The sequence below is a fragment of the Gossypium raimondii genome, chromosome 2 (assembly GCF_025698545.1).
Source record: "Gossypium raimondii isolate GPD5lz chromosome 2, ASM2569854v1, whole genome shotgun sequence".
Taxonomy (NCBI): Eukaryota; Viridiplantae; Streptophyta; class Magnoliopsida; order Malvales; family Malvaceae; genus Gossypium; species Gossypium raimondii.
In genome coordinates, this window is record NC_068566.1 from 337,510 (window position 1) to 363,990 (window position 26,481).

The window sequence follows — 26,481 nt, forward strand, 5'->3', positions numbered from 1 at the left end:
AATGTTACGTTTTAGCCATTTACGTTATTATTTTGTTACAAAATAGTCACTCCGTCGTTAAGCTCCATTACCTCTCTAATAGCAATCCTACGTAGCAATCTAAATAGGTTTTAAATGTTAACTTGAATGTCCAACTGCGACAAGAATAGATTTTTAATTAAATAATTTTATTTAATTAAAAATTTTAAATTAATTATACCTTGAACTGGAAAAGAAAAACCGTTCGCCTCTCTTTTCTTTTAGTTTTCTTTTCCATTTTGAATAAAAAAACTATTTTCATCCTAGTTGGACATCCAAGTTGGCATTTAAAACCCATTTGGACTGCCACGTAGGATTGTTGTTAGGGAGGTAATGAAGTTTAATGGCAGGGTGACTACTTCGTAACAAAACGATAACGTAAGTGACTAAAACGTAACATTTCAAACATAAGTGACTAAAATGTAATTTGAGGCAAATAAAAGTGACTATTTTTGTAGTTTACTCTTTTTATAAACATTCTTCTACCGATTAATATTATATTTAAATCTAGTTTAGGGATGGAGTCATGGGCTGGTACGGTCCGGTCTCTCTAAAATAAAATTCTTTTTTAAGTCTCTTTATAATTTAAAATTAGTAATGATAAAATTAGACTTTAGACCTTTAAAAATAATAAAATTTAATTTAATCATTTAAAATTATAAAATATAAACTATTAAAATTATAAATGTACAAATATATAATTTAATTTTGACCATCTTAAAAAATTTTCTAACTTCCTTCATGATCAGATCACAAACAAAAATTCTTATAATTTTAATTTGAGAAGGCCATGAAAAACAGAATCCAGTTGAAAATTATGTCAACAATGCGAAAATTCAATGGTAAAATAAAGAAATAAACAAAAAAAAAAAGGAACTAAATTAAAAAGAGGTTTGACTTTGATTAGTTGAAATTCAGACAGAGACTTTTTGTTGTTTGAACGGATCTGTGTCTGAAGAAGAAGTTGATGTTTTCGGACAGAAAAATTAACCAAAAAAAGCAAAAGTGAAATATTAAAGATAATTGAACTAATATTTATTATTATAAATACAATTAAAGTCATACGTAAATTAGATTAGACTCGATGATGAAATGAACGATCCTTTACATAAATAATGTTTTTTATTGGCCAAAAAATAATATTTTTCATAATAAAATTATTAATTATTATTGAATTAATTTCCAAGTTATGTAAAAATCCCCTTTATCGTCATCCATAAAAAAAAAGTATATTTCCAATTCTTAAACCCTGTAATTTTTGTAGGTCAGAGGAACCTTTTTTCCATCCCAATTTTCAATTCTACAATTTTTATACCCTAAACCAAAGAAAAAGGGGAACGAAAAACATAAAGGAATGGATTTTTATGGGCACCCATATCGTTTTTCTTTGTCTTCATTTTCATTGTTAAGTGATTTCATTGAAAAAGTGAAAGATTTTTTCAATTTCGCTGTCTCTGCCATCATTGGAAACATTTTCTCTGCGATCTTAACTTTCTTCTTTGCGTTAGGTTTGGTTTCTTTTCTCTATTTCGCTTCAATTTTTCCTTCAAATATTTTCTTGGAATTTTAATTTTCTCCATTCTTGATCTATTTACGACCCTTGATTTCGTTGTTTTGCTATGAATTGAATCTGGGGTTCTTTTGTATCTTTTAATTTGCTATTTCGAATATAAACATCATGTTCATGTTGCTGTTCTAATTTTGTTCGAAATACATGTTTGGTTTCTTAGAATTTAATTTGTAAAAAAACATTTTGATGCCTGAGATTAAACCTGTTATGCTTGAATTTAGATCAAACAGATTAACAATTTTGTCTTACAGTTGGTACATTGTTAGGAGCCATGACTGGGGCTTTGATAGGACAAGAAACCGAGAGTGGTTTCGTTCGAGGGGCTGCGGTCGGGGCTATATCCGGAGCCGTTTTCTCAATCGAAGTCTTCGAATCATCTCTTCTTCTTTGGCAATCTGACGAATCCGGGATCTTATGTTTGCTTTACTTGGTGAGCAAGTTTCATTTATTCCCTGGTTTTTCAATCGATTCTTGTAGGCAAATCTAACTTGTTTTATTGCAATTTTGCAGATTGATGTCATTGCAAGCCTTTTAAGTGGAAGGCTTGTTCGAGAACGTATCGGTCCAGCAATGCTGAGTGCCGTTCAAAGTCAGGTAACGGTCTTACTTTTCATGCTCGAAAAACTATGGTTCCATCGAATGGCAATTTGTTTATGATTTTGGTTTCTTGTTATCAGATGGGAGCTGCTGAAACAACTTTCGAGGATGTCCAAAACATATTTGATACCGGTAGTGTTAGAGGATTGGCTGGAGATTTAGTTGAAAAAATCCCTAAGATAACAATCCGAAGCAATGACAACGCAGATGCTTCCGGGGAGAAAGTTTCATGTTCAGTTTGCCTTCAGGTTTGACTAGACCGTTACTTTTTTTTTTTTAAAACCAAGTTACACAACAAGCTTATTCTATTGACATTTAGAGTTCTCCCTTACAGGACTTTCAGTCCGGAGAAACGGTTCGAAGCTTGCCGCAATGCCATCACATGTTTCACTTGCCTTGTATAGATAAGTGGCTTCTTAGTCATGGTTCTTGTCCATTATGCAGAAGGGATCTATTTTTGTAAATTATACGATGTATACGTAGCTATTTATATATTTTATTTATACCGTTGGTTCGTGTAATTGCTAATCGAATGTTTTCCTACTTTGTCTCTCTAACTATTCCACATTCATTGTGGGATTGAACATTGTACTTGATTTAACTCTTTTGTGTAAAAGTTCCAATTTACAGTTCCAAAACTTCGACTTACCTATCTGGCTATGTTGACACCTCTTTTCTGCAAATGATGGTATCGGTATTTTAGTTCACAATAGGTTTCATCTTGGATCGAGTCCTCCATTGTTCTGATTGTATCGAGTCTGCGAATTGCTGCTTCCATTTATATGTGAAGGTCGTAGGCATATTTTTGCGTCTAACCGGTTTAGCTAAGAATTGTATTGATTCTATCGTTGCTGTAAGTCCATCACAGGAATGCCTGCAGTGTGGTATCGATACTTTGGCAAGCAGTGGCCTTGGCTCCCCAACAATGGTAATTTTCCATTTACTCCTTTAAATTTTTATGAAATTACATGTTAACAATATGATAAAATTATACTTTGGCCCCCAATAATTTATGATTCATCTTTGATTCTCTAAAAGCAATTTTCTGATTTCGTTCCTGGGTTCAACTTTGTTCAGTTCTCAATCAGAAGTTGTGGAAACACAAGCAGCCAGCCAGCTACCACATTAAAAACTTTATTTACATTTATAATTGAAAGCAAATGTCAATGGTATCCCAGCAAAGACTGTCTAGTTGCTGATATTATGATACTAATATGTGTTGGTTTTCACCTACTTTATCCAATGCATTCATTTGTGCTTTGGATGCATCCACCATGAAGAAATTGCATCATTTCGGGGTTGGATACTAACGTATTAAATAAAGTTCGGGGCCCCGAAGGCGAGGAGTGTTCAGGTTGGGATTGGGATTTAAACTTCCTCAGTAGAACTAGAGATTTTGGCACAGAGGACAAGCCAAGATCAATAAAACCTCCAAAAACTGATAATGAAATCAAAGATCAAAACAACCACAATAAGACATCAAATGGCTTGATCAAACTTGCTTTCAATCTTAATCCCACAATTAAGAAAACATTATGATAAATTAATTTCCTTCAGTGACGGTAACTTGTTCATTGGAATCCAGCACAGAAAATCATAAGAAAACAAAGTTGTGATGCAAGCAACAGCACAGACCTGGTGTCTTTTGCTGATTTTTCTATTTTCGTATGCCAGTTTTTGAACTTAAGACCATGTAGATTCTAACAATGCCATGAAAATTTTGGTGTACTGTTTGGCCTATGTGCCGTCTCAAAATGAAGACCAAGTCCATAATAACATGCAAAAGGATTTTCAGGCAACAACCACACACACACACACACACACACACACACACACATATATAATATGTGTGTCCCTATATATATTATGCTGGTGTTTGAAAATAAGTTTTGCTGGCAACAGATTGGTCTTTAGGGCAACAACTGGTCTATTTTGCTTGCCTTGTTTTATCCTATGTTCATCTCTGCCTGTAGCCCTTTAGTCAAGGAATATGTTCATATAGCATAAGAAAACTTTACATGCATGGCCATGAGATTTTTGCTAGAGGATTCTCAAACGCATGACCATTCTCATAATCATAAGCAACAAATATGGCTGATTCTTATCATTGTCATCTTAATTGCCTTGCTGGGATTTTCCGTGTTCTTCTTCTTTTGCAGAAGAAAGCTTAACCGAAAACGGAGCCATAACGGTAAAGTTTGAATTCAATCTATCTATCTATCTATCTATCTATCTATAAAAGCAGCTAAATACTGAATTGTTTGCTCCTTGTTTCACTAATTAGGAGGTCTAAAAGCTGAGAAATTGAAGCTGAGGTATTTCAAATTGGAGGAGCTAGAGAAGGCTACAGAAAACTTTAGTGCAGACTGTTTGTTGGGGTCTGGTGCATTTGGCAATGTTTATAAAGGTTCCTTTGAAGGTGAAGGTACCTTTGCAATCAAGCGAGCTCATGTTGAATCATACCAAACCACTGAAGAATTTAGAAATGGTGAATAGTCTTAAGTTATGCATGCTTTAGTTTAATCACAGCTCAAGTTGACAGGATTTTACTGGTTTCTTGGAACAGAAGTTAGGCTTCTTTCAACAGTAAACCATCCAAATCTTGTAGGTTTGGTAGGGTTTTCCGAAGAATCTGGTACGTATATTGAGCCTAAAATGATTGATTAATGATTCAATTGTCCAAGGTAGTGCTAAGAACCTAAAACAGAAAAAAAAATTACTTTATTTGAAACAGGACCAAAAGGAGCAAAAATATTGGTGTATAAATATGTACCACATGGTTCTTTGCTTGAGTATATCATAGGTAAGTTTCTACTTGAAACACCTTTCACAGAGACAAGACATCAATTAAAACAAAAACCAGACAAAACAAAACAAAACAAAACAAAACTCATTTCTGTTCATGTTTGGAGTGTAGGAAGAGGTGGAAGAAATTTGACATGGAGGCAAAGAGTAAACATAGCCATTGGAGCCGCTAAAGGTAAATTTTTCCCACAGAAAATTGGTTTAAATTTTAAGATAAAAATTAAGGTTTTTTTTTTTGGCAGGAATAGCTCATTTGCATGATGGGATTAAGCCTGGCATAATTCACAGAGATATTAAACCTAGCAATATTTTAATTGGAGAAAGGTTTGAAGCCAAGGTCTCAGATTTTGGACTTGTGAAAATGGGACCTATTGGGGATCAATCACATGTTAGTAGCCAAGTTAAAGGAACACCAGGGTACCTTGATCCTGCATATTGTACAAGTTTTCATTTAAGTCCTTTTAGTGATGTTTATAGCTTCGGTGTTATACTTCTGCAACTCATTTCTGGCCAGCCGGCCGTGGATACGACTAGGAATCACATCATTGATTGGGTTAGTATATTCATTAATTTATAATTTTACCAGTAAAAATACCACGGAGGCTTATATATTAAGAGTCAGATTACATTTTGCACTCTTTACTCAAAAAATGGATAAATTAGTTCCTATACGTTACATCAAAAAGTAAACTGATCCTTTCTATTAAAAGTTTCATCCATTTTTATTGTTAAGAAATGACATAACTAACTGAATAACCAAACAGTAGAAATGGAAGAAATTTTAGCAGAAGGACCAGTTTTCTCTTTGATGTAACTTACAAAAACTAATTCGCTCATTTTTTAAGTAGAGCAGGTAAAATGCAATCTAACTCTTAGTATTTTACCTAACTTTGCCTTTCTGTTGTTAGCCACTGGCAAATTTAGACCAAACATGTGCTGAAGTAGGCTGTTGAAAATGCAGGCAAGGCCAAGTATCGAGAGGGGCAACATCGAAGAAATCCTCGATACAACTCTTTTATCCAAACCATGCAATATGGAAATGATGCTGAAAATGGGTGAACTCGGTCTAAGATGCGTGGCGAAAACGCCTAAAGACCGTCCTACGATGACTCAGGTTTGGCAAGAATTGGAGAACACATTCAACGAACATCCTTCATTAAGTTCTAAAACAAGAACAACAACCAAGTTTCCTCAATCGACCGAACAAGGCATTTCGTTCGAACAAGATTGTTCCCAAAGCTTTGTGAGCATAGATGGTGTCGGATTTCAAAAGTTCCATATCGAATTAGATAGCATTTCATCACAAAGTAACAGCTCAAGATGTTTTGAGATCAACAGTGCAAGTATTGGTATCGATAAGGAGAATCTAAAATTTCAATCAAAAAAGTAAATTGTATGTTTTCAAGCTATAGGAACCAGCATTATGTTGATCTATTTGTTACAAAACATAGGGTTCCTTATGTGTAGGTGTCTGAAACAGGTAAATGTAAGGTAAACCAGATGCTGTATATTAGGATGTAAGGAACAATAACCAGTCAATAAATAAAATCAAACAGTCACAATTTGTAGAAATTTTTAACTCTTTAGCATCAAACTTAATACTTACAATAGCTTTCCACAAATATGATTCCGAAACAAGCTGTTTCGGAGACTTATTTCCTTGATCAGCTGCTTCAACCCCATAGATAAGAGCTCATTTCTTCTACATAACTCGGTTCATCTTCGTCTTCCTTCTCGGGTACCTTAGTAGTTTCACAATAAGTCACTAGGTCGGCATACATTTTTATGGAAGCCTTTGAAAACTCAACCAAGGATCCAAAAACCGAATAAAATCCAGTTTGAAATCCTTTCACAGTTATCTGCTGTGTCTGTTCCATGACTGTGATGTGTTTTAACTTCTCAGCATCGATTCTTTTCCTCAACATATCCAACATGTTTTTTCTTTCAGCCAAATATTCGATCCGGTTCCGAACATTTACTTCTATATCTTTCTCAGATAATTTCGAACCGAGAATCCTGCTTTCTGTTCTTTGAAATGCCAAGACTTTCCTCTCAAGTTCTTTGGCAAGTCCATCAACCTTCCTCTTATGTTTTTGCTCTTCACCTTGTTGAACCCAAAGCGCACGCATATCCTTTCCGAAGCTTTTCAATGCACAACTTACAGCTTCTTTTGGCAACTTCTCTAAGCTAGCCAACCATTCATGACAAGTTGCCAATAACGGTGGTCCATTGACTCTTAATGTCGGGGCCGAAGACCTCTTCTTGGAGCATAATTCTACTTCGGGTGCAATGAACTTTGCAAGCCATCCACTAAGAGCTTCAATGTATGACTTTTGTGAACATAAAAACGCAACGAAGCAAGAACGCCAATTATGAAGTTCTGCCACGAGCTGAAGAGTAGCAAGACGGTGAGAGTCGTTGCAAAACTTTCCGTAAGTGGGACAGTTGAAAGACTTTACTTCAAACATGATTCGGTTTTGAGTTTCGTGTGATTCCAACATTATCTGCCAGTTCCTCATTAGTCTACAGAAGGAGGATGAAATGAAAGATTATCACAATGATAAATGTAATATATCTGAAATATCGTTTTTGTCGTTTGCTTTCGTACCCGTGTAGCAGCTCAATAAGTTGTGGCTGCAACTCTTCATCCCTCAGTTTTTCAATTCTTTCGGAGATTGTTTCTGCACTTCGTATTGCAACCAAGATTCTGCTATGCAAGTCTTTTACTTCAGCTCGAGTTTTGTCACCGGAATAGAGGCCATCTCGTTTAGTGTTGCGGTTTCTCATTTGAGAACATTTTTGTTCATAGGTTTTCCTGGTCTGCTCTGCTGCCTGATTATATGAATTATATGATGTTAGGATGCTTTGGCAAATGCTCACAAAAAAACATGAATTTTAAATGAACTTGGGCATACAAAAACTGATTGTTTAGACCCAAATGCAACATTTCAAAACTATAAAAAAAGATGGAATATAGTAGAATTACCATTGAGGTCCTTACACTAGAATTCGGATTGCATTTTTCTCCCTTTACTCAAAAAATTGACAAATTAATTTTTGTACATTAGATCAAAGAGCAAACTTGTTCTTATTGTTAAAAATTTCATCTATTTCTACTATTAAAAATTGATGTAACTGACAGAATAACCAGAAAATTACACGTAGTGTGCCACGAATACATCATTCTGACATTCAGGGGCCAGATTTTAACCATATAAATGGATGAAATTTTTAATAGGACAAGTTTGTCTTTTGATCTAATGTATAGGGACTAGTTTGCCTATTTTTTAAGTAAAAGGGGCAAAATGCAATCAAACTCCTAGTACAAGTACCTCCATCGATTACTGATGGAATATACATAATATGTTTAGTTCTATCCTAATGTTGCTTGCAACAAAAGCATCTCATATCACATGAATGATTAAACATTTGTATAACAGACCATCCACATGACATGGAAAACACTTTTACTGGAAACATACAAGGTTTATTCATAGAACGTGAAGATTTTGCACCACATTGGACTATGTTCTTGATTGAATGATCAAGGGAAATGAAGATTTTGTACCACATTACACTGTATGGTAACGGTACGAACCTTTGGTTGTAAATAATGCAAGAGTATATATGTGGTTCAAGCAAATCAACAATATGAAAGGGAATCATTTGCATCGGTGAGTACTCAAGAAAGAACGAGAGACGGTTCCGATTCATGTTTTTATAATACCTTCACTTCCTCGTAGAGTTTCTTCTCCCAAGCATACAACCTTCCTAAGGTCAGTGAGTGACTTCCAGATTCCATTCCTCCATAATCATCAAATACATCAGTCTTTAATTCTGTCCATGTAGAAGAACTTCTGGAACTACATGAAGCCAGGCTTTTGCAAGATGAAGATCGAGATAACGGAGACCGGCTCCATGTAATTGACCGGATAAGTTTATTCGAGCTCTCTGCAGCCATACAGCACGTTAAAAAAATCACCAAAATTCTCATTTTTAGCCTAATTTGCAACAACAACAACAACAACATAATATACCTATCAAATTTCAATTTGCAAGAGGACAACCACATGAAAATTAGAAACATTTTCAAGAAACAGAAAATGATAAAGAGAAAGAGAAAGACAACATAAGTCACCTTTGAGTTCCTCCAAACCAGACTGCAAGTGAACTCTGTTGGCTTCTAACATTCTACACACATCTAGACCAGATTCATAAGCTCTAATAAAGTGGTCCTCAACATCCTTCAAAGCTTCCAATAACTCTCTTTCATTACTAGCTGTCGGTGTATTAATCATTCTGAAACTGTTTTTTTCACTTTGGCTCATATTTGTATCATGGTCATCCCCATTTCTCATATCTGTATTCTTATTCTCACTCTTCCCACCACCATCACCAGCATTAGTTACATTTTCAACTTTTCTCTCACTCATAACCCTCTCACCATCTTCTTCCAAGTCAGGGATTCCCTCTTTTTCTCTCACCACTCTCAATTCCTCTTGTGAACTACCACTAAAGCTGCTGCTTACCACCTCTTCCCTCCTCACCTCATCAAAAGGGTTAAAGAAATCCCAAGCAAACTCTTCCGGTGATGGCATTGCTGGTGGTGGAGCCTTTTCACCATAAAAATGCTCACAAATAACCTCATCTTCTTCCCCTTCACTCTCTTGTTCCCCTTCTGAGGATTCAACACAACCCTCATCACCACCTCCTTGTACTTGTCCCTCATTTCCTCTCTTCACAAAAACTGTAGACATAGAAGCTTGACGAGGAATGGTTTCATGGGTGGGTTCACTTAGTCTTTGCTTGAAAAACATAGGATTAGCCAAAGGGGTTTCAACAGCCTCATTAGTGGAACCAACTGGGAATGTGATTAAAAAAGGAGAAGAAGGAGATGAATGCCTTGCTACAAACAACCTTATGGCAGCTGCAACCGCATAAAGAGACTGATTATACTTACATTGAGCATCTGCAAGAGCATATCTACGTTCCACAGCTAATTTCAACAGCCGTTTCCTCTCTTTACACAGTGACACAACACCATCTTCTTCCTCTTTCTTTGAAGTAGCACACCCCATTCGAAAACCCCAAACTTTTTTGTTGTTGTTAAACTTGAAATTGGGCTCAAAAAGCTTAGGTTTTTGGTTATGCCAGAAAGGTGTTCTAGGAAATGTAGCAGATAATCATATCAGATAATGGAGGGTACTTTGGGTTTACAAGTAGAGGCTTAACTTAAAAAACAAAACAAAGGTGATTAAACCATTAGGACAATGAAGATGACTAGGTATATCAGAGGATAAGACAAAGTGACAAAGCTTGTTTCTTTTTACTGCCTTTTTAGTCTTTTAGAGCTTGAAAGAATTGAAACCTGCAAACCATTGCCAATTGCTCTGTTTTGCAAATAATAATAGATGAAGATCACTTTCTTTGGTGTTTGTTTCCCGCAAATAGCTAATCTAACATGGCAGCTATTTCCCTTACTTTTTCTTCAATTGCTGTCAATGATACCTTTTAAGGACAAATGCTGGAAACCAATACATGAAGTGAGAGAAGAAGAAAAAAGACACTTCGAGTCAAAGCCTAACAGTGAGAGAGAGCTCTGTTTAATGTTTACCGCTTTGTTTACTGTCGCAAGCGAGAAAAGAACGGTCAAATTCTAGTTTTAGTCCTTATATTATGTTTAAATTTGGATTTTTTGGGTAAACCACACTCAAGGTCACTAAACTATTAGCAATTTTATATTTTGGTCGCATAACTTTTAAAAGTTACAAAATGATCATTGAACGATCCGAAAGTTTTCATTTAAGTCACTCGGTTGTTAAAATCATTGTTGTATGGCCTTTTTTACTCACATCGTCTGCACCAGGTGAAAGCTCTACTTCCTCTTTTCTTCTATAGTTCAATTTTTTTCATGAAACAATTTTAAACGCCAAGCATCTACGAATCAAAATCCAAACAATTTTTTTAAAATAACGACACAATGACTTAAATAAAAGCTTTTGGATAGTTAAGTAGCTAAAATGAAAGCTTTTGAATAGTTTAGTGATTATTTTTTGTAATTTTTTTATAGTTAAGTGACCAAAACATAAACTTACTAATAGTTTAGTGATCTTAAATATAATTTATCCTTTTTGTTATTGGTGTGCAAAGTTGACTCGTTGTTAGCTCTTACACATTGTACTAAGTTTAGCTAGCTTGTGCTAGATTATTATTTCAACATCATTAATATATTCTGATACAATAATTATAAAAATAAAATTTAAAAGTATACCAAATTAAAATATAAAGATTAAATTATAAATTTAAAATAGTATAGGGACCCAAATAGAAATTTAACCAAAAGAAATCAAGCCACACTTTCACCATAGTGTGAAAATCATCACTATCAAATTCATGTCATAGGACCATAGAAAGATAGGGACAAACGTACGGTGGCAATGCCTTATTGGCCTACCAAAGGGCAGGGTACCGTTCATAAAAGGATAAGATGATTTAGATAAAATTTTAATTTGAAAATTATAGTCTTAACTTAAAAAATAGTAGTTAAATCCCTTTAATTAAATTATGTCATTAGTCATGTTCTATGTGTATAGTTGTAGATTAAATTTATATTCTCGGTAAAAAGTATCATAGAGGCTTTTGCACTAGGAGTTGAATTGCATTTTACCCTTTCTACCCAAAAAATGGACAACTTAGTCCTTGTACGTTAGATTAAAAAGAAAACTTGTAATTCTGTTAAAAATTTTATCTATTTCTACTGTTAAAAATTGGTTCATGCACATCAGCATGAGGTACACGTGTCACCATCTGGTTATTTTGTCAGGCACATTGGTTTTTATCATAGCAAATAGATGAAATTTTTTAATGGGAATGATCAATTTACTCCTTGATTTAACGTATAAAGATAAATTTGCCAATTTTTTTAGTAGAGGGGGTAAAATGCAATATGACTCCTAATACAGGGGCCTCCATGATATTTTTCTCATATTTTCTAATTTCTTCATTCTTAGTCCTTATCATTCTTGACGCAAACGATAACCATTAAATCAAATAACTAACTTTTCCGTTATTTCATGAATAATACGTGAACGTAACTAACAAGTTAAAATAGCATTACATATGTACTAATATATTTATTAAATAAGATATTGGAAAATAACAACACTTAATAAGCTTAACAGCCACGACAGGTTTCAACTTACATAAAACTCGCAAAATATTAGCCTAACAATATCAAACTAAAACCATAAGGACTAAATACAAAACCAATATATAATACAAGGACCAATAGTCGAATTTAACCAATAAATATAATAGTAACAAGGGAAATAAGTAACTGAACTAAAGGAAGATATTTGTCTAGTTCAGTTTCCCTAGGAAAAGCCATTATTACACTTCTTTTACAGAAACGCATATAACTTCACCACCAGTCGTTGGATCAGATTCTTTACGAGATCACAGCCGTTGATTTCAACCGTTCATCACTCTGAAAATGATGCAAAAAAAAAAAAATAATAAGAAGAAGAAGCAAATCCAAGTGCTGACATGAGAGAACCTCAAATCTTGATGGTACAAAATTATATAATAAAATGTACCAATAAAAGTATATTCTTTTACAATCTTTTTATTGTTACAGAGACAATTAGATATGGACAAAGAACAAATCTGAGTGTATTAAAGATATTAAAAAAGAATAAAAAGTTACAGATTTAGTATTGGTTCGAGTGCGCTGAAGCTAGACCTGTCCATGGGCCGGGCGGCCCGGTCCGGCCCGATGGCATGTCCGAAATATGGGAGGGTTCGGGTAAAAATATAAACCCGAAATATGGGCTTGGGCAAAAAAATGAGACCCGTTTAAAAAACGGGTCGAGCCTCGGGCACCACTTTTTTTGCCCGAGCCAGGCCCGGCCCGAATATAATAAATATATATTTTTTATTTTTAAATTTTAAAATACTTTTAAAATATTTTTATTTTTATTATTTTTAAAATAATTTTTAATGTTTATTAAAAAATGGGTCGGGCCGGGCTCGGGCTTGTGATATTTTTTCGGCCCGGGCTTGAGCAAAATTTCAGGCCCATATTTCGGGCCGGGTCGGGCCCGAGACTAGGAGGCAGGCCAAAAAAATTTTCTGGGCCCGTGGACAGGTCTAGCTGAAGCGTATTATCTTATTTTTCCGAGAGTTGAGATAAAAAATAAGAACCTATAATGAAAAAAATATAAAAACAGTTAATTTTTTATTTTATTTTTTTGGTAAAAGCAATTATTATTATTATATTTATTTAGCCATACCATGCATAATTTTTTTGACTTTGGACTCAAATAATTACATAAATGATTGAATAATCACATGTAGATTCACATGTTTGTAAGCTTTTACTTTAGCCATCTTTAGCTATATGGGTTTTGAAAATCTCACTTTTTAATATTTTAATTTAATTTAATTTTATTATTTTCGTAATTTTACGTTACATGTATATTATCATTTGTATAATGTGATGTTAATTTTCCTTTATATAACACAAAAGTCGTGTTATTTTAACTAATAGATTTAACCATTATTATATATATTAGGATTCGATTTAAAGAAGTATAAGGATCAAAATATCAAATTAAAGAATCATATTAAATTTACAATTTACGAACAGACGAGACTAATAACATAATCGACTTAATGAATTTAATCGCAACATTTTGTGCAAAGATTAGAAATTTAAAATTGAAAAATACAGATACTAAAACCCACAGATTAGAGTATAAAGGCTAATTTTAATTACGACATTTTACCCTCAGCTTAAAAAATAAATAAATTAAATATTATACATCGATAAAGAGCAAACAGGTAATTCAGTAAAAAAATTCACGATTCCATCCATTTTTATCGTCAAAAACACGTGATCTATCTAATTAATCTATTAACTATTTCAAAATTTAACGATAAAAATAGATAAATAATTGTAAATAATTTTTTAATCTAACATAAAAACATAGATTTATACATTTAAAATAAATAAAATACAATAGAATTGAAACTTGTGTTTTTGCTCTTGAGTGTGTATTCAAAATGAACAGGGGCATTGGGTGGGATGAGCACATCAGGAGCAGGAGGAATTGACTAAATATGATGTGAAAAAACAGTGGATGAATGTTGTTGGAATTTTTTTTTCTTTGGGTGTAAAGCATTGAGAATTGTGCAATTAAAAAAGTGGTGGGAGAAAGGACAATTTAGGGGGTGAAGTAGTGGGGGCATTTTGCTTTGAAAAATGCAGTAATGCTGCCAGGTAAGGACAGAAATGGCAGCTCAAGTTTGATGCTATTCTAATTATAATGATAAACCCAGAGATGGTCCACATGATTAAACACACCGCAACCCTAAAAAGTACACATTTATTGATATTTTGATTAGTGGTAGGACTCATCCTTATCGGCTTTTTCCTCTAAGCTTTAAATATTCATCTTAAAAATAAAAGAGTTGAGTACAAATATTTTTCATCTAAACTTAAATATTCATCTTAAATAAATAAGATTTATTTTCTAAATGAGTCGAGTCTTGAGTAGGATATTTTTGCTTGGTCCCAACATGAAACAATTATTTTTTTGTTATGTTGCTGTTGTTTTGTTGCCATTTGCTTTTATACTGTTATTATTTTTTGTTATTATTTAGATATTGTATAACTCTTGTTTTATTGTTAAGTTTGTTACTATTTTAGAGGCATCTGTTTGTTAAGTTGCAACTATCTTAAAATTATTTAAATATAAACACTTTCTTTTAATGTATTTTCAAGTTGTCTTATTTTAATGTTTTTGGTCTATTATATATTTTTAAAATTTATATAAAAAATAATCTAAAAAATTAATACGAGCAGGTCGGGTCGAGCTCGAGTTTAGCTTTTTTAATCTAGGCAGGAATTGGGCAGAAATTTAGACCTATTTTTTAGGTCGGGCCAAAAGATAGAAAATAGGCCTAAAAATTTGCTTCAATCTAACCCATTATCAGGTCTAATTAGAGATGGTATTTGTTCGGTTTGGTCGGATTTTTAAAGTTTTTTAAAATTGTCCATTATAATTCGATTCGGTTCAGTTTTTTTATTTTTCTTTATTAATTTTTTGTTTTGATTTTTTAGACTTATTTTTGGTAAAATAAGCTTTGTTTTATGACTTTCGAATATTATTTGATAAATTTATACTTTTTTCATAAATGTTTATAACAATATATTTTTTAGAATTTTAAATTATTTTCACTGTTTTAAATATATAAAATATTTATTTTATATCATAAAGAATTAAAATTAATTACATATTAAATAAAAAATAGAAAACGGTTCAATTTTAGGTAATCAAGATTTTTGAACATGCATTTCATAAACCATTCAAAATTTTCAGTTCGGTTTAGTTAAAAAAAATTTTGCTCAACACTAATTTTGATGCCTTTCTCGTTGTAAAGTATTACGGAGTCTATTGTATTAAAAGTCAAATTTTATTTTGTCATCCCTACATAAAAAATTGACAAAAATAGTTATTATACATTAGGTTATAGAGCAAACGAGTCCTTTTGTTAATAAAATATTCATTTCTACAGTTAAAAACTAGTCTTTGTATGTCAGCATAATGTGCACATAGCATTCCATTTGTAATTGTTTGGTTATTTCGTCAACCACGCTAGTTTTTATCAATAGAAATAGATGAAATTTTTAACAGAATAAATCAGATTGATTTTTGATCTAACATACAGTGACTAATTTGCTTATTTTTTTATGTAAAGTGTAACCGAACTCCTAATACGAAGGTCTCCATGATACTTTTATTGTTTCTATTTTCAAATTTATAATATAGTATCTTATTATTTATTTTAAGTTCAAATTTTGTTATTGTCATCCTTTCTTTCAATTTGTATTTTGTACTAAAAATAATTATATTAAAATAATAAATAATATGAATGTAGTTAAATAATTTTAGGTTAACCATTTATAAATACAAATAAATTTAATTGAAATTTGATATCCGTATCTCGAACAAACTCGAGCTTGGACTGTTATATATGTATATATATTATTAATATCATGTTTGACCTATAAACACCTTTACTTAAATATTTCTCGAGTTAATAATAACTTTTGTTACCAACAAAGCGTTGCAATAATAATGCTCGATATATAAAAAATAATTTAAATAATTACAAATTCCAAATGAATTAATTTTTAAAAATATGAAATAATAATGGTATATTTTTGTTCGACATCCTTGGGTTTTTACTAAATTATTATAAAAAATATAAAAAATAACCAAAATATTATAACTTTTTTTTATTTATCAAAATTATAAAGTTTTTTTATTTACCAAAATATACAAAAAAAAAAACAAAAACCTGCAAAAAAAAAACCTGTGATTTGGTGCCAAAGAGATTGGCGGCACCAATGGTGCCAAAGGACTAAAATGTAACTATCTGCAGTTTCAAGGACCTGACATGCAAATTTATCATTTTGAATTTTGAAAGTGAATTAAGTAATAAACTCTAATTAGTTAAGTGATAATTAAGATGCTTAGAATTCTAATTAAGTAATAACTCTATTTTAATTTAATAAACTATTCTCATTTAATAAACTCTAATTTAATAAACTCTATTTTGGTAATTTGATGAGAATAGTTTATTAAATTAAAATAGAGTTATTACTAATTAGAATTCTAAGTATCTTAATTATCACTTAACTAATATTAGATTTAATTAAAAAATTAATAGAAATACCGGGCATGCCTTATTGAAAAACCGTAAGTAATAATAAAAGCGATCACCCATAAATGTAACCCAAATAGAAAAATAAGTTACAATTATAAACTATTCTCATCAAATTTAGTAAATTTTTAAATAAATTATTCTCATCAAATTACCAAAATAATACATAAAATGCTAATTAGTTTATACTTTTTAAATAGCTTTACTTTAGGTAAAATATATTTACTTTAATAATAAAATAAAGGGCTTTTATGAGTAAAAATCATAGATTAAGAGCTTATTTAACTACAAAAATAGGTTGAGGGCTTGTTTATTAAATAAAAAAGTGAGTTAAAGGGGAATAAAAAGAAAATAATAAATAAGGAGGGCTTAAAAAGCAATTAGCCACATTTCAATTTTAGTGCGCCCCACACGCACAGTGGCAGCAATTCACTTTCAAAATTCAAAATGGTAAATTTCCATGTAAGGTCATTGAAACTGCAGATAGTTACATTTTAGTCCTTTGGCACCATTGGTGCCGCCACAGGTTTTTTTTTTTTGCAGGTTTTTGTTTTTTGTTTTTGGTATATTTTGGTAAATAAAAAATTTTTATAATATTTTGATAAATAAAAAATTTATAATATTTTGGTTATTTTTTATTTTTTTATAATAATTTAGCAAAAAACCCGACATTCTTATTCTCTGAACTTTGTAACCAGCAAAGCAGGAAGTCTCTTACCTCTTCTTGTTCTTCAAGTTTATCAATGATATCCTTTTTTAAGTTGGCTAAATAATTTTTGAGGGTTCATTTTGATAAATTGTCAAAAAAAAAAAGGTAGAAGAGAAAAAAAAGCAAATTGAATGTACATCACATAAAAGATACTTTTGCTGCACTCTTCTTTGTTGGATTAAAAATAATTAAAAACTTAAAACTCAAAATTATTCGACTTGAAATCAATTTAATCTGTATAATTAACACGTCGATTATTTTGTTATTATATTGGGATAAAGTAACATTTAGTCATTTAAACTAAACAATTTTTTTCTAATTTTATCTCTAAACTTTTTGTCCATATTAGTTTTAGATTTGATAACATTTCTTAATTTAGTCTCGACCTTGGATTCGTTGAAGTATGATACGGTGATACTTTAAGATTGTGCTACATTGTGGCCTAAATTTTTAAATATTTTTGTATAAAATCTAAAAATAATATTATATACAAGCTATATAATTTTTTAATTTTTAGGTGATCACATGGCATAATCTCATAGTATCAAATCATTATATTTTAACGGAATCCAAGTTTAGGGACTAAATTGACAATAGCTGTTAAATTCCAAGATTAATGTGGACAAAAAAATCAGGGGCTAAAGTGAAAAAAATTACCAAGTTCAGAGACTAAATGTTGATTTATCCCTTATAATATTAATTATTTGTTTTAGTTTGCGGTAAAAGTACTATAAAAGTCTCTGTACTGGTAATCAGATTGTATTTTGTCCCATGTACTGAAAAATTAGATAAATTAGTCATTTATGTTAGATCAATGAGTAAATTAATACTTTCGCTAAAAATTTTATCTATTTATACTATTAAAAACCAATCTATGTACGTCAATATGAGGTACACATGGTCAGTCACACTTGTTTTTAGCAGTACAAATAAATAAAAATTTAAACAAAAAATATTAATTTACTCTTTGATCTAAAGTATAAGGATTAATTCCTGTTTCTTAAATAAATTGGTAAATCAAACATGTTTCAACAGTCAAACACCATGCATTGTTGAAAAATGTTGCAGAAAATAATTGTATGCTTGTGTTTGCGTTTCCTTATACACGTTAAAAGTTGTTTACTGTTGTATGTAGAGGTGAAGTTCAAATTTCTTTTTAGAGGGCCGTAATTAAATTATATTTTTTTATGACAATAAAAATACAATTTCACCATTTTAATAGTCTACAACTTTTAAATTTTAAAGAATTAAATTAATTTTCTATTTTTTCGGGTCCAACGTATAATTTTACTATTATTAATTTAAAACTTTATCAATTATAAAAAATCTAAATAAAAAAATTTTATTTTAAAGGAGGTCGGGACCCTATCAGCCGCCCTGGCCCCGATCCTGGTTGCACGAACACCATTAATTGAAGGGATGATGATGTCAGGCCATTCATTCTCGTGCAACTGCAAGTATTTTGCTTCAGCTTCTTCAACTTGGAAAACCACTGGTTTACAATAGCCAAGGATGCATATGCCAAGTATTACTGGTTCATTGATTAAATTGCACGTTATTTTCACACACATTCAACATGTTACATTTTTTAGCAAAGATATTCATTAATTTTGTTTTTATCATGTCAAAGTTATTCAATTTTGTTATGGTATAAATCTAGAGGTGCTCATGGGCCAGGTCGGGCCCAGAAAAAATTTCGGTTCGTGTTCTAGTCCCGAGCCCAGCTCGAAATATGGGCCTGAAATTTTGTTCAGGCCCGGCCTGGGAAAAAATTCCTAAGTCCGACTCCGGCCCGGCCCCGCCCAATTTTTTAATAAACACCAAAAATATAATTTAAAAATAAAAAAATTATTTTAAAAATATTTTAAAATTAAAAAAATAAAAAATAAATATTTTTATTATATATTCGGGCTAGGGCCGGGCCAAAAAAGTGGTGCCCGAGGAGGCGAGGCTCGACCCGTTTTCTAAACGGGCCTCTTTTTTTGTCCAAACCCATATTTCAGGCCTATATTTTTACCCGAATCCTCCCATATTTTGGGCGGGCCGTCGGGCCTGGCCGGGCCGCCCCGCCCATGAGCACATCTAGGTATAATCAGGTGTTACAATTTAAGATTAATTTTGTTGGGATCGAGAGTGGCATTTAAGTAAAAATTTGTATTGAAATAAAGTATTAATTCATGTTAGGTTCAAACTTGAATAACCCCTTTATTGGGTAAAGAGACCTTTTTGGTCCTTTCAAATTTGATATTGTGCAAATTAATCCCTCTAAAATAACAAAGTAATTTAGTCATTATCGATTTCAAAAGTCAGCAATTAGGTCAATTAATGATGGTATTTACTATTTTTTCCATCAATTTATCTTACTTTTAATAGTTATAATGATAAATTTTTAGAATCGGGATCAAATTGATAAAATATATGGACATTGAAGCTAAACTATAGGATGCCAAACTGTTGTAAATTATGATGTATTGGGTAAATCATCTTCTTGACATGTGTAGTGTAGACCCAATGGATCCAAACACCATGACCCAGCAACTGTTTCCGTATTCTAGAAGGCCAAAATATCTAACAAAAATGGTAAAAATTCCTCTTTGGTCCCTCCCAAATTTTATATTGAGCAAATTAACATATCTAAAAATACAGGCCAATTCCTCATTTTACCCCTGTTGTCTAGGCTGAAAATGATGCTGTAGGCCAAGAACTTCAGAAACAACTGGAAGCTGCTAGTACCTTTCCCCCATCCTTTTTACATTCTTTTTTATGTAGACTTGGCTTAGGTGTGATTTGCTTTTCCAAGTCCTTGAAAAGTTATATTCCCCGAATCCAGATATGTATTGAGTAGTAGTGTTGTAGCAAACATAAGCATCTTCCATCTTCTTATAGATAAATAAGAGAGTGAGTTAGGCTGCTCAATTTCAACATATGTTTGAGCAGTGGCTAAGTTTGCTTTGATTCTGGCATTTGTGTTGTATGCAAGACATAGGATGTTTGCTTTTTGATCTACTAGTATATGTGTTGTTTGGCCAAATTCAGCTATTAGACTTTGTACCTTGCTTAAGTTGTGGATTTAGTACATGTACTTTTTCGAATTATGAAATTGTAGTCTTAACAGCAATTAAATCTGTTTGGTTAAATTCTACTATTAGCCCTTTATTATGCTTAAAAGTTGTAGATTTAGTCCATGTTATCCGACAGGAACATTTTTAGTCATTTCATTTTTCAAGTTTCAAAATTTCAATCTTAAAGCAAATGACAGTCATTAAATCTATTAAGTGGTTTTCTTTATTTTGAATAATATGTTAAAATAGCAAACTGACATGGCATTTGTAATGCAATAATCTATTTGCCGCTTCAAAATTTTAAAATAGCAAATCAAAGTACAGGGACTAATAGCAGATTTTAACCTATGTTGTTTTTTTACCTAAAGAAATTAAGCTTCCCAGTTTAAAGTTCTAACTATCTGTATGTTATTTCCTTACCAGTGAAGGAACTGAAACAGATTCAGGAGTTATTCAGTCAAGCAGCAGATAATTGTCTCAACTTGAGGAAACCAGATTGAATTCATTTCCATGAACAATCCCTCCTTCCATGTTTCATTTTATTGTCTTTATGTTCTTTTAATCCTAGGATTCTTTTCCTAAGATTCTAAAGGTTTATTTATGTACTTAAAAAGTTAGTACAAAATGTTCCATCCGGGCTTTTGATTCTCTGCACTAGAATTCAATCAAATTACTCTTTTATGTTTGTAAAAAAACCATGTTTGCTGTTCCAATAGCAATGTCAGTGTGCATCTAACAATTCAAATCATATTCATTTGCAAAGAATAGAATCTGAATCAGTCACACATACAACAACAATCACAACAATCACAATTGTAGTCTTAACATTTTAGCCGTCGGAAATTACTTTGAATTTTTGTTATAAGAATATTGATTATTAAGAATTTTATTAAATTATATATTTTAATTAAAATATATTTAATAATAATTATGTTAAATTATATTTTATAGTATCATATATTATGATTTTAGTAAATTTATATAAGAATATTGATTATTAAGAATTTTATTAAATTATATATTTTAATTAAAATATATTTAATAATAATTATGTTAAAATATAATTAAATTATTTATTATTGATATTAATAATCTTATTAAAATTTAATAACAATAATAATAATCATTTAACTAAACAAATTTCTACTAAGAGTATTCTAGTCATTTTAGTTTTTTCCCTTATGCTATTACACCTCTATTCCATTCAACCAAACACAAGAATACTATTACACCTCTATTTCATTACATTCAACCAAACAATTGAATTGTTATTACGCCTCTATTCCATTACAGCGAACTAAAGGTGCTCTAAGATTTTGCTTTAGAATCATGCAACTATAGTCCTTTTTTGAATGATCATTGTATTCCCTTATATTTTTCGATGATTCTAAAGGAAAAATCTTTAATTTAAAAAATCAAACATCTAAAAATTGTAGCTGTTGAACATTGAAAAAAAGAAAAAAAGAACAAAGTAGGCCCTTCAAATGCCAACCCATCAGTCCACATGCAAAAGCTACAGTTTTTTTTCACCTACACTGTATAACGCCAAGAACACAAGAAAGCAACACCTTTTCTTCAGATCCTTCTGAAAATCACCAATCATTCACTGAAAATAACCCCAAAGATCCAAAACCCAAAATTCCTTTTTCATTGTTCTTCCCATTTTCAGTTTCTCAAATGCAAAAAAATGTTAAAGACTGTAATTTTCTTTTTTATACTAAACTGGGTTTTAACCTTTAAGCTCATCAATGGCCGCATCTTCACTTTCGAAATGCACCACCGGTTCTCTGAACCAGTAAAGAATTGGTCTAACTCCACCGGAAAACTCTCTCATTGGCCTTTAAAAGATTCTTTTGAATACTACGCCGTTTTAGCTCACCGGGATCGTCTCCTACGTGGCCGTAAACTCTCCGGTGCTAATACAACCCTTTCTTTCGCTGATGGCAACTTCACTTTCCAAATCAACTCTTTGGGATTGTAAGGATCTTTGGTCTCCCCTTTCTCTGTATTCTTTTTTTCTGGGATTTTTTTTTTTTTTTGTAAATCTTGTTTGGGATTTTTGCAGTTTACATTATACAACAGTTCAATTAGGCACCCCAGGGGTGAAATTCATGGTGGCACTTGACACTGGAAGTGATCTTTTCTGGGTTCCTTGTGATTGTACCAAATGTGCTCCAACTGAAGGCACTGTCTATGCTTCTGTATGTTACCTTATTTTCCTTTCTTAGCTATGTTACCAAAGGTGGATCTCGGGACTAAGTTTTGGGAAATTTTCAAAAACTTTAGGGGTCTAATTAAATTTTTTAGAAGTTTTGCGAGGATAATGAGAATTTCAAAAAAAATTAAAAATTAGAAGAGCTTAATTACCAATTCGAAAATCGCTAGGCATATAAGGATTTTTTTGTTTTTTTCTTCATGCATTTGAAAGTTGAATATCTAAGGAAGTACTTCAACTTGTCCCCCATAAATGCAGTTTCTATTTGGAATTTGTCTGTTTATAGCAAAATTTTACACTCAGATCACTCTTTGTTCATTTCTACAAGTCAAATATGTACACTACAGAGAAGCATAGTAGAGCATTTAAGAGTAGGGAAACTGTACCTCATTTTGTTTAAATTGCTTGGTAAAAGTGTCGTGGAGGCCCTTATATTAGGAAACAGATTTCATTTTGCTCCCTTTACTAAAATAAATGAGCAAATTAATTTCTGTAGTTATATTAATGAGCAAACTGGTCTTTCTATTAACAATTTAATCCAATTTTACTGTTAAAAATTAGTCTTTAGACGTCAACATAAGGTTCACGTGGCATGCTATGTGTAATTGGTTAATTTTAACGGTAGAAATTGATGAAATTTTTAAATTTTTAACATAAAGGACTAGTTTGCTCTTTGATCTAATATATAGGGACTAATTTGCCCATTTTTTTAGTAAATGGGATAAAATGCAATCCGACTCTTAGTACAAGGGATTGCCCCTAAAGGTAACCTGTAAATGAACCTAGCTTGAAAGAAAGGACCTTATTTATTTTTAAGCTTGTTCGTGTTTGTTTGTTTAAGTTGAATAATTTTCATGATTAATAAATAAAATCCATCTTTTTTTTAGATATAAAATAATCAAATATAAGTATTAATAATTTTATCGATATATCATAAATGAGTTTTAAATAATTTATTAAATGAGCTTTAAATGAACAAGAACAAACTTTGTTCTTGTTCAGTTCAATAAACGAGCTTTAAAATCTTGCTCATGTTAACGAATAGAAATTGAACTGTTTATCGAACACTTTGTTCATTTACAGTGCAACTTTTGCACTACATGGGGACGGTGAAGTGGGTAAATTGTATGAATGGGGCTTCTAATTAACCAACTTGGTCTGTTGATCACTTGTTGTCCTCGTATTGATGTTAAACTGTGCATAATTGTTGGTGGCAAGGATTTCGAGCTTAGTATATATGACCCGAAAGGATCATCGACCAGCAAGAAGGTCACCTGCAGCAGCAGCTTGTGCGCACAACGTAACCAATGTCTCGGAACATTCAGTAATTGTCCTTACATGGTATCTTACATGTCAGCTCAGACTTCTACTTCCGGGATTCTAGTGGAGGATGTTCTTCACTTAACAACCGAAGACGGTCACCCAGATTCTGTTGAGGCATATGTCACGTTTGGGTAAGTTCTCTTTATATGCAGCTCAACCAGTTCGAATGCCTTATTTCGGCATTCTTTGTTTATAATTTTGTTTTTTCCTGATATTGCGCAGCTGTGGGCAGGTACAAAGTGGTTCGTTCCTCGATGTTGCGGCTCCCAACGGTTTATTCGGGCTTGGCATGGAGAAAATTGCAGTTCCTAGCATTTTATCTCAAGAAGGTTTAACGGCTGATTCTTTCTCCATGTGTTTCGGAGACGATGGAACCGGAAGGATCAGTTTTGGAGACAAAGGTAGCCCCGACCAGGAAGAGACCCCATTTAATCTTAACCCATCACAGTAAGTGGTAAATTTCTCGTTTACTCGATGCTGATTGATGTGAATTTAGATCGATGCATTTGCTTATGGAAACGTTTGCAGTCCAACGTATAATGTTACGGTAACTCAAATCCGGGTGGGGACAACTTTAATCGATGGTGGCTTTACGGCTCTTTTTGATTCCGGGACCTCGTTTACATACTTGGTTGACCCAACATATTCAAATCTCGCTGTGAATGTAAGCACTTCATGTCTAGATCCTCCATTTACTCTATGTTTCCACTTAGTAACTTATGCTCTTTTACAGTTCCATTCTCAGACACGAGATAGTCGCCATCCACCCGATTCTAGGATCCCTTTTGAGTACTGTTATGATATGAGGTCGATTGTTTAGGCTTGTTTCATATCTTCTTTTTCACCGCTTAAGTCGTGTTCTATTCGTTTTTATGATTTTGCTTTGTGGCATGCAGCCCTGATGCAAATGCAAGTTTAATACCTAGTATGAGTTTAACCATGAAAGGTGGAAGTCACTTTCCTGTTTACGATCCGATAATCGTCATTTCGACTCAGGTAGCCGCCTGCTCCTTGTCTTTTCTTTCTTTTTCGTTTTTATTGCATTAAACGATTTTACCTCTAATGATTTTGCAGAGTAAGCTCGTATATTGTTTAGCCGTCATCAAGAGTACCGAACTGAATATTATCGGACGTAAGTCTTGCATGTCAAATGCAATTAATTGATGCTTCCGCTATGTTATCAACATAAATGAATCTAGTTCCTTCATTGCATGACTTTAACGAGTCTCGTTTTATTTGCTGTTCTTTCCTTGAAGCAGAAAACTTTATGACTGGCTACCGCGTGGTGTTCGACCGAGAAAGATTTGTTTTAGGCTGGAAGAAGTTTGATTGTAAGACGATGCTTCCATTCATACACATTTTCCCATTATGCTCTAGTATGTCAACTCCTGTTACCTACCAAATCCATCTGCTTTCTTACAGGTTACGACATCGAGGAAACTAACACGTCCGAAGAAGAACAACATCCTGTCTCTGCACCTCCTGCTGTTGCTGCCGGAATCCGTAATTATTCCACCCCGGAATCAACAAAAGATGTAAAAAATAACAATTCACTCACTTCGGTCACCTTGCGATCTTGCCATCTGCATGTTTCTCTTCCGTTTTTCTTCGGACTCGTCTCCATATTGACTCTATTGTCGTAGGATATTCATGGTCTACTTTCTCGAGCTATATGATCGTTTAATCTTCGTAGAAACAACAATGAGAACACCGCTAAAGGATTGATTGCATCCCTACATGATTTTGTTGTATTTTAGGCCCTCCACATACTATTGTACCATTGCTTCTTGTCAATTCCTTTTATCATTTTAGCAAAGGTCATAGGTATTTTTGTTCATTATTGTTGTATTTTCTTTTTTATGTATAGCCACAATACAAATTTTAGTACAATTTTGGTGGAATTTCTCCCTAGTATTAATCAATGAATCCATTTGGTTTAATTACCGATTTGGTTCTTTTATTATGCTCAAATTTTAGATTCAATTACATTGATATATTTTAATGTGATATAATTTGATTTTTTTAAGTTCCTATATTATGACTCACATTTTATTTTTGTCCTTAATTTCTAAAATGTTCTAATTGCATCTCTAAATTTTGGAGATTATATCAATCAAGTCCTATTACTAAAACCATTAATTTCACAGTGACATCAAACCCTACATAGAATCATTTAAATTTTTTTTAAAAAAAATTGAAGTTTATCAACCAAAATGAGTGTTCACAATAACCAAACGTTCTATCAATGGTCATTGAATCTGCAGGATCTTATCATCTCATCAAGGTTTGCATGACATGTTAGCCAGGTGGTTAAAACATGAGAGAGGATAATTATCATAATAAATTGTACAAATATTCCATCTGTTGTAACCACCTTGCTAACATAATCATGCAAATCTTGGTGACAAAATCTAGCTAATTTAATAGCCATTGATGAAACGTTTGGCTCGTA

At 32.3% G+C, this 26,481-nt stretch overlaps 4 protein-coding genes across 6 annotated transcripts; 3 read left to right on the forward strand and 1 right to left on the reverse strand.

Moving 5' to 3' along the window:
* The first annotated feature begins 1,245 nt into the window (after positions 1–1,245).
* Positions 1,246–2,833, forward strand: LOC105787438 (NEP1-interacting protein-like 1). Of its 2 annotated transcripts, none has more exons than XM_012613824.2 (5): positions 1,246–1,526; positions 1,855–2,018; positions 2,099–2,182; positions 2,266–2,433; positions 2,520–2,833. In XM_012613824.2, the coding sequence occupies exons 1-5, from the start codon at positions 1,373–1,375 to the stop codon at positions 2,646–2,648; spliced, it is 699 nt and encodes a 232-aa protein (XP_012469278.1). In that variant the 5' UTR covers positions 1,246–1,372; the 3' UTR covers positions 2,649–2,833. The 2 variants fall into 2 exon arrangements, with proteins under 2 accessions (XP_012469278.1, XP_012469277.1); XM_012613823.2 differs by having other exon boundaries at positions 1,250–1,526; positions 1,840–2,018.
* Positions 2,834–2,973: 140 nt separating this feature from the next.
* On the forward strand, positions 2,974–6,562 carry LOC105787436 (probable serine/threonine-protein kinase PBL11). Its single transcript, XM_052624162.1, has 7 exons — positions 2,974–4,376; positions 4,470–4,673; positions 4,752–4,820; positions 4,920–4,988; positions 5,103–5,165; positions 5,233–5,543; positions 5,952–6,562. The coding sequence occupies exons 1-7, from the start codon at positions 4,208–4,210 to the stop codon at positions 6,378–6,380; spliced, it is 1,314 nt and encodes a 437-aa protein (XP_052480122.1). The 5' UTR covers positions 2,974–4,207; the 3' UTR covers positions 6,381–6,562.
* LOC105787435 (protein ALTERED PHOSPHATE STARVATION RESPONSE 1) lies at positions 6,478–10,555 on the reverse strand. Its single transcript, XM_012613821.2, has 4 exons — positions 9,129–10,555; positions 8,718–8,941; positions 7,599–7,822; positions 6,478–7,513 (listed from the first exon to the last, which is right to left on the reverse strand). Exons 1-4 carry the CDS (start codon positions 10,066–10,068, stop codon positions 6,664–6,666), a joined length of 2,238 nt encoding a protein of 745 aa, XP_012469275.1. The 5' UTR covers positions 10,069–10,555; the 3' UTR covers positions 6,478–6,663.
* Positions 10,556–22,003: 11,448 nt separating this feature from the next.
* On the forward strand, positions 22,004–25,972 carry LOC105787440 (aspartyl protease family protein 1). 2 transcript variants are annotated; one of them, XM_012613828.2, is made up of 10 exons: positions 22,007–22,468; positions 22,557–22,692; positions 23,925–24,160; positions 24,252–24,476; positions 24,558–24,693; positions 24,763–24,836; positions 24,926–25,025; positions 25,104–25,161; positions 25,289–25,360; positions 25,452–25,972. In XM_012613828.2, the coding sequence occupies exons 1-10, from the start codon at positions 22,179–22,181 to the stop codon at positions 25,670–25,672; spliced, it is 1,548 nt and encodes a 515-aa protein (XP_012469282.1). In that variant the 5' UTR covers positions 22,007–22,178; the 3' UTR covers positions 25,673–25,972. The 2 variants fall into 2 exon arrangements, with proteins under 2 accessions (XP_052480130.1, XP_012469282.1); XM_052624170.1 differs by having other exon boundaries at positions 22,004–22,468; positions 24,558–24,836.
* Positions 25,973–26,481: the final 509 nt, after the last annotated feature.

What these genes read in the sequence shown, in the direction of transcription:
- LOC105787436 (XM_052624162.1), top strand. Translation starts at nt 4,208, where the DNA reads ATGGCCATGAGATTTTTGCTAGAGGATTCTCAAACGCATGACCATTCT. An exon ending in CCGAAAACGGAGCCATAACG is followed by an intron (nt 4,377 to 4,469) that starts GTAAAGTTTGAA and finishes TTCACTAATTAG; the next exon opens with GAGGTCTAAAAGCTGAGAAA. An exon ending in TTTGCTTGAGTATATCATAG is followed by an intron (nt 4,989 to 5,102) that starts GTAAGTTTCTAC and finishes TTTGGAGTGTAG; the next exon opens with GAAGAGGTGGAAGAAATTTG.
- LOC105787440 (XM_052624170.1), top strand. Translation starts at nt 22,179, where the DNA reads ATGTTAAAGACTGTAATTTTCTTTTTTATACTAAACTGGGTTTTAACC. An exon ending in GAGGCATATGTCACGTTTGG is followed by an intron (nt 24,161 to 24,251) that starts GTAAGTTCTCTT and finishes GATATTGCGCAG; the next exon opens with CTGTGGGCAGGTACAAAGTG. An exon ending in TTTAATCTTAACCCATCACA is followed by an intron (nt 24,477 to 24,557) that starts GTAAGTGGTAAA and finishes AAACGTTTGCAG; the next exon opens with TCCAACGTATAATGTTACGG.
- LOC105787438 (XM_012613823.2), top strand. Translation starts at nt 1,373, where the DNA reads ATGGATTTTTATGGGCACCCATATCGTTTTTCTTTGTCTTCATTTTCA. An exon ending in TCTTATGTTTGCTTTACTTG is followed by an intron (nt 2,019 to 2,098) that starts GTGAGCAAGTTT and finishes GCAATTTTGCAG; the next exon opens with ATTGATGTCATTGCAAGCCT. An exon ending in TGAGTGCCGTTCAAAGTCAG is followed by an intron (nt 2,183 to 2,265) that starts GTAACGGTCTTA and finishes TCTTGTTATCAG; the next exon opens with ATGGGAGCTGCTGAAACAAC.
- LOC105787435 (XM_012613821.2), bottom strand. Translation starts at nt 10,068, where the DNA reads ATGGGGTGTGCTACTTCAAAGAAAGAGGAAGAAGATGGTGTTGTGTCA. An exon ending in TGGTTTGGAGGAACTCAAAG is followed by an intron (nt 8,942 to 9,128) that starts GTGACTTATGTT and finishes GTATGGCTGCAG; the next exon opens with AGAGCTCGAATAAACTTATC. An exon ending in CTTATTGAGCTGCTACACGG is followed by an intron (nt 7,514 to 7,598) that starts GTACGAAAGCAA and finishes CTCCTTCTGTAG; the next exon opens with ACTAATGAGGAACTGGCAGA.